Source organism: Plasmodium gonderi (genome assembly GCF_002157705.1).
Source record: "Plasmodium gonderi DNA, contig: Pgo-contig_694, whole genome shotgun sequence".
Classification (NCBI taxonomy): domain Eukaryota; phylum Apicomplexa; class Aconoidasida; order Haemosporida; family Plasmodiidae; genus Plasmodium; species Plasmodium gonderi.
The window spans coordinates 1,660-9,043 of NW_021629467.1; the positions used below are offsets into that span (position 1 = coordinate 1,660).

Genomic DNA, 7,384 nt, shown 5'->3' on the forward strand with positions numbered 1-7,384 from the left:
AATTAAATATTTTTATTCAAAAATAAATTATGCTTTAAATTAATAGGCTATGTTCTACGATGATTATAACGAGATGAACTTGTATAGTTATTTTTTTAAAACTGACATAATAATTCATTATTTCTAATGTATTTATACACTTTCTTCAGTATATATAATATATTTAAAGTGTAACCGTTGTTTAATGTAAAAAGAATATATATGTAATCATGAAACCAAACATTTCCCATTATATCTCGTGAATATTTTATATATAATTACATGTCTTATGAAGAATTAAAAATATCTCTAGTCTTATATTTTTATAAATTCAATATTTATATATTTTAAATTAATAATATTTTTATATTACACAGAATTTATACATCATAAAAGAATTCAATTTTCTAATTTATTGTTAGCCTGCGTATTTTGAATTATTAAAAAAAATTCCTAAAAAATAATTATATAAATAAGATCAAAATATGTTAAATATTACTATAATTCATAACACTAATAGAAATACAATTGCACATATATTTAATATATATAAAAATTATGTATTTCATATTTTCAAATTAAGAGGAGATATTTGTAATATATGCTATTTAATAAAGTATATGCTAAAAAAAAAAAAAAAATTTTTTTAAATATTTCATTATGTTTTCATGTTCATGTTAAGAATGTGTTAATTCAGACAGATATAATAAATTTTATATATTCTCAAAAATTTTTAATATTAGAAAATATATGTACCATTTCATTACAAAATATATATAATATATTTTATAGAAACACATTGTTAACACAATGTATTTTATTACAAAAATTAACATATATTACCATGATACCTATGGTTATTAAATGGATAGGTATTTATTTACATAATGCTTTATTTTTTTTAGCAATTTCTCTATATTAATAATATATAAATCATCATTATTTGTAATTCAAAAACACTAAAATATATAAAAGAATAAAATAAAATTAAGTATTACTAAAGAATACAAGAATGAAATATATATATAATAATGAAATGAATTATGAAATTCTTTATAAAAAATAATAACGCTCAGCATATAACCAAAAATATGCTACATATATAAATAAATACGAGTAGCAAAAATAATATCTATTAATGTAAACAAGCATAATACATATATATAACAAATAACAAAGCACAAATTCATTATACACTAAACGCTCAATCCTGAAACCTGAACACTAAACCTTAAATCTATAACAGAAGATTCAAAAATTTCAAAGTATATATGTATGTTATTTTATAATATTTCATTATTTATTTTTGTTTTATATGGTGTTATTAAGAGAATAATATCATATATAACATGCTAAATGCATTTAGCATGTTGTATCATTAAATTGTTTTTTTCAAATTTATATATTTTATAATGAAATTATAGTCAATTATATAATATATTATGTCTGCTGTTTCTTCCTATAATGTCGAATTCTTCGGATCCATGAAATATATGTCTTTCTAAATCTATATAATACAATCTATTTTCGTTTCCTTTTATTAATTGTAGAATCCATGATCCAAATGTGGTGAACTAATTCATAAAAATATATATTTTTAATTATGATACATTTTTTTATAAATTATTTAGATAAATTATATTCTAGTATAAATAAATATAAAATATATTGTAATTAACTTTAAGTATAATAAAAAATAAAAGAGATATTAATAATGTTACAAAAAATGTTATTGTAATTGGAACAAGAATATTAGTGTGGCATGGGGCACAAGGGACTACCTGACTCCTAATTTTGCTAGCTTCATTATATATTTTTTCATAATATTTGTTCACTATGTTTACTAATTCATTAAAAATTTCATCTTTATTAGGTGATCTTCCGTTCTCATATATTGGGTTATATATATCATATATTTCTATGATTTTTTGAAAATCCTCTTCTTTAATAAGCTCGACCGAAGGTTTGCATAAATTTAATTTTTCAACAAATGGGGCATTTTCAAATATAGATATCAATTGATCATAAAGACTTTGGATATCATGAAACTTCACCATGGCATTATTATTTTTATGAAGAAGTTCATATAACCAATAATAAAAGTATTCACAGCCGGAAATTTTTAAATATGGATTATCCTTAACATTATTTACATTTGCTAAATATTGCATACTTTGATAGCATATGTTTTTTGGTCCATGACTTCCAAGTGTTAAACCTTCTACACTAACATTATTTTCATTATCAATGCATATCTTTTTCCATCCTGAGGGCTTTTCACCATGTAAAATTGTAATATGTTCAACTGATTCATTAAGTTTTTTTTCACATTTTGGAAAATTTTTGACGATGTCATACTAAATATAAAAAAATAATAATAGAAATATATAATAATATTTTATTGAACCAATTTTATTGAATTCATGGATAATATAATATGCATATAATATAATTCTGAAGCGTCCAATTAATAATTTAAAAATACAATAGACGTCATTATCTTCTATATTATTGTACAATTAAGAAAATGAATCATATAACATGAATAAATTTACTAATAAAATTATATGTATATTTAAAAATAAGAGAATAAATAAGGAAAACTTAAATTATAATATTGTAGAATTATATCATTAAGTTAAAAGAGAATTAAATTAATTTATGCTCATTTATTACGCATTTAAAAAATAATGGACAACATATATGAAATCTAGTATATTTTTTATAATATCATATTGAAAAACATATATATAATTCTTACAAAAATTAAAACAATATAGTAGCTAAAAATACAATATTATATGAAGCATACTAAAGAAATTATGCACCAAATAAAGAATTGTTTGTTTTAGAAAAATAGTATATATTATGATATTATCTTTTATTAATTTAAATACATATAATTACCTTTTTTTTACATTAATTTTTTATTGTACTATATAATAGTACTCATGATTTAATGTAAGATATATAAAATAACAGAAAAAGTGTAATATTGGTTTAAATTTTAAATATTTCGTCGTTTATAATTCAGGCATTTATATTATAATTAAATTTATCTCTCTATATATTTTTCAAGATTTTCCGTTTTAAAATATATATACATATATATTTTTATATATTAGAATATTTATGAAATTAAATATGCTATACGACATATTAATAATCAAAAAAAGAAATTAATAATTTTTCTTAATTATTTACGTTTAATTATCTAAAGTATGTATTTTATATGATATGGGTATAGTTGAGTGCAATATATTATATTAATTATAACATAATATATTAGTATTTTTTTTATAATATTCATACATATATATCATTTATTCATTTATATTAATTATTTTTTCACTTCAATAAAAAAATTGATACAATCAATTTTTCATACAATATACTTTATAGATTATTTGTATATCTTAATATTTTTTATATTTTTTATTTTACATAAAAAATATTTTTCATTAAGGTAAATACAACATTTGAACATCACATATATTATTATGTATTGTGACCAATAATAATATAAATGATTGTTTTATATATAATATTATACATTAATTTTTGAAAAATATATAGAAACGACATAATTTTTAAAAAATATTTTTATAATACTTTTGGTAAATTAATAATAATATTCATCTATTATTCTTAACAAATAATACAAAAATTTATAATTATAAAATACATAGTAATGATACATTAATTACATATAGAAATTATTAGCTATATCTCAAAAATAAATTTGCATATATTTTACAATGTGATTGTGTTTTGTGGTACAAAAAGTAATTTCAGTATAATTATTCTTTTCTTATTAATTTGTGATCATATAAATGATGCATATATAACAATATAATTTATAAAACAAAAATAAAATGGTTCTTTGGTGTTATATATATTTTTATTTATATTATTATTAAATTTAAAGAAAATTTTACTGAGTAAATTTTATTTCTTCCATGATACACTACTGAATTAACAGGATATATTATATTAAAATTGTTAACAAAATATTTTTAATTATTTGTTATAGTTTAAATTAGCATCACTAACTATAATACTATGTATTCTTAAAATATATATTTTCCTATATTCGTTATATATTTTTATATTTATTTTCAAGAATGAGAATATATATATTATGCGTTATTAACAAAGAAACCTTTAAATTCATCCTTAAATTTTCTATGATATTCAAAAATAACTTTCACTTAAATCGAAATATTTATTGTCAAAGAATAATTATAAAGTCTATTTTTTTATTAACCAAAAATATACATAAGTAGAATATAAATGTAATTTTTATTTTTAATAAATAATAATTTTATGCATTATATACATAGTTGTTATGATTATTTATCTTTTTCAATAGGACCATATAGTAACTATAATTATAAGGTGTTCTTATATATTATTACATATAGATTATCGCATGTACATGGTATATAAAAGGGATTGTATATGCATATATAAAAAAGCAATTGACTTTTATATTGATACTATAAAATATTAGAAAAAAAAAATTTCGCACTAGCCAAGAACTTATGAAAAATCATAACATAATTCATAAAATATATTTGTTCCTTATAAATCTAATTACCTATAAAAAAGTAAAAAGCAATTTATTAAAAGGTTCATATTGTTCTTATGAATATGATTATTCTATATTATAAAAAGATTAGATAAATAAATAACATAAAATTATTAAAAATTTTAAAATAAGTACACCAAAAACACTTCTATATTTTATTTTTCATATTGTGACTGTTTTTATTGGATCAATATAACCTATGATATTTTTGGAGTATTAATAAAAATTAGTACGTTTCTATATATTACAAGTGTATCTTTGATAACATATAAAACATATGATAGAAATGTATTATTAAGCCCTTTTAGATCATTATTTTCTATATATATCGTATATATACTTGTTTTGTATCGGATAATAAAAAAATTTTTTTATGAATTTTTTGAACTATTATATTATAAAAAATGGGAAAGCTAAAATTAATGAACAATTATGTCTACAATTAATAAGACATTATTTTGAAAAAATGATATCTCACTATATATATATATATATATATTATATCAACCAAAATAATGGCTTATATATTTTTTATTTATCAAAATAGATATAATAATTTAAAATCTTTTTTTTTTATATTCATAAACATATTTTTATAGATCTCCAAAATTACTTGATATAATGGCTCCTGTTTTATAAAATTATTTCCAAAAAAGTAATTTAACCTATATTATAACATATGTATTTCTATGAATATGTCGATTTGAATATTTTATAATTTTGAAGACAAATATATTCAGAATAATAATATATTCCTTATAAATAAGTATATAGATGTTTAATATAATTTATATAAAAATAATTTATATATATTTATTTAAATAAAAGTATATATATGTCGTTACATACGTCTGTATTGTGAGTTATTATAAATTTCATTTATGTTATGTTATTCTTTTTCTTTATATAATTAGTAATATTTTTCTATTTATTATATATCAAAAGGAATTCTTTTGTGCTTCCAATAAAATATATTATGCTTATTAATTAAAAATATATATAAATATTTCTTTTTACATAAACAAATAAATTAAACACATATGTATTCATTTTTATTGAAATATAAAATGAAATAATTATTTTAAGGAAATAGAATGAATTTACAAATGAATATGTGAACTAAGAAAAAAATTCAAAAAATTAACTAATTTACTGCTTGATATAATTAAAGGGAGCACACAAATATTGTGTCAATTTTTTTTTTTATCATTGTACGAAAGAATTAATCTATATATTTATAAAATTTGCATAATATCCATATGATATTAATGTAAAAATTCTGATTTATTATATTAGATTACTTTTATATTTACTCTTATATTCTATAATTCTAATTAGATATAAAAAACAAGTACATTTATTGAAATACATAAATAAAATATTTGAATATGATTCTTATAATTCATATAAAATACACATATTCTATTATTATACATCTACTTATAAAACATTAAAATGAATTTAAATATTATTGCATTTTTTTATTGAGTATAAAATGTAAAAAACATAATACATACAAATTTAATATTTTAAAAATAATTATGAGTGTTGAAAATTTTACCAATGAAAAGGTGAATAACAAATATTTGGATAAAATAAACCATATTGTGAAGTTAAAAAATATACTATCAATATTATAATTATTATATTATTCAAATTTTTTAAATCTATTAAAACATATGATTATACTATAAGAAAATGTGTACTTCTTATTATATGATTGAAATAGACATGACACAGTAAATATATGTGGCAATATGAATTAGGTATATTTATGGAGTATGATATAATACAATATTCTATAATAATTTTAAAAAGAAAAACTAAAATTATTATATACTATTAATATTTATTGGACTGTGTATATTTATTTTAGGTTTCAGTGTATACGGTTTCAGGATTTAGGGTTCAGCCTTCTTGTTTTATGTTTTAGGTTTAGTATATATATTTAAGATTTCTTTTTTAAGATATTGTTATACATTTATCTAGTGAGTGTTTATCCTTTGTGTTTAAATTTTTATATTAACTTTTTTGCTTATTATTTTTTTTTTAATGATTTTTGTTTAATATATAAATCTTATATTTATTTATTTTTTGTAATTATTTTATGTATTATATTTTTTATGATTTTTTCTCTATATTAATCTATCTACGATATTTTTTTTATTCTTTCTTTATATATATCTAATCTATACATATAAAATATTGCATTATTTGTTGTCGAATAAATTATTCTTTTTTTTTTATTTGTCACTTTTAGTTAATATATAATATATCTTTATTAATTGTAATTTTAGTTGTTAATAAATATATATTATTAATATATATAAATTGTTTATTGTGTTTTATTAAAAGCAAGCATTTATCTTAATTTCATTTAAATATATTTAATGACTATGAAAATATCGCTTTATTCGAATGTATGAATTGTATTTTCATATACATTTTAAATATTTTAATATCGATAGATTAATAGAAAACATGTAAAAATAATCAGATTTATTATAATTCAAATTATTTATATTTTATGTTGTTTTATTTTAAATAAATTAATATTTAAATTAGTTTCCTTTTTTTTTCATTTATGTGCCAATTAAGTTAAAATTTTATTTGCTTAATATCTTTATTAACATATTTATGGTTTTTATATTAAATTGTGCTGATTATATATACTTAATTCTTTAATTATAAATAAATTTATCTTAAATTGTCATTTAAATTTATTTTTGCATTAAATCGCATAATATTATCGGGTCTTAATAACATATTAGAGAAAAAATAATCATTTTATTGGAATTATATTAGTTTATATAT

General features: G+C 17.3%; 1 protein-coding gene across 1 annotated transcript; it reads right to left on the reverse strand.

The window, feature by feature from the left end:
* Positions 1-1,403: 1,403 nt before the first annotated feature.
* Positions 1,404-2,404, reverse strand: PGO_004120 (Plasmodium exported protein, unknown function; the record flags this gene model as incomplete). Its single annotated transcript, XM_028691424.1, has 3 exons — positions 1,404-1,553; positions 1,701-2,336; positions 2,387-2,404. The coding sequence occupies 3 exons, from the start codon at positions 2,402-2,404 to the stop codon at positions 1,404-1,406; spliced, it is 804 nt and encodes a 267-aa protein (XP_028547225.1).
* Positions 2,405-7,384: the final 4,980 nt, after the last annotated feature.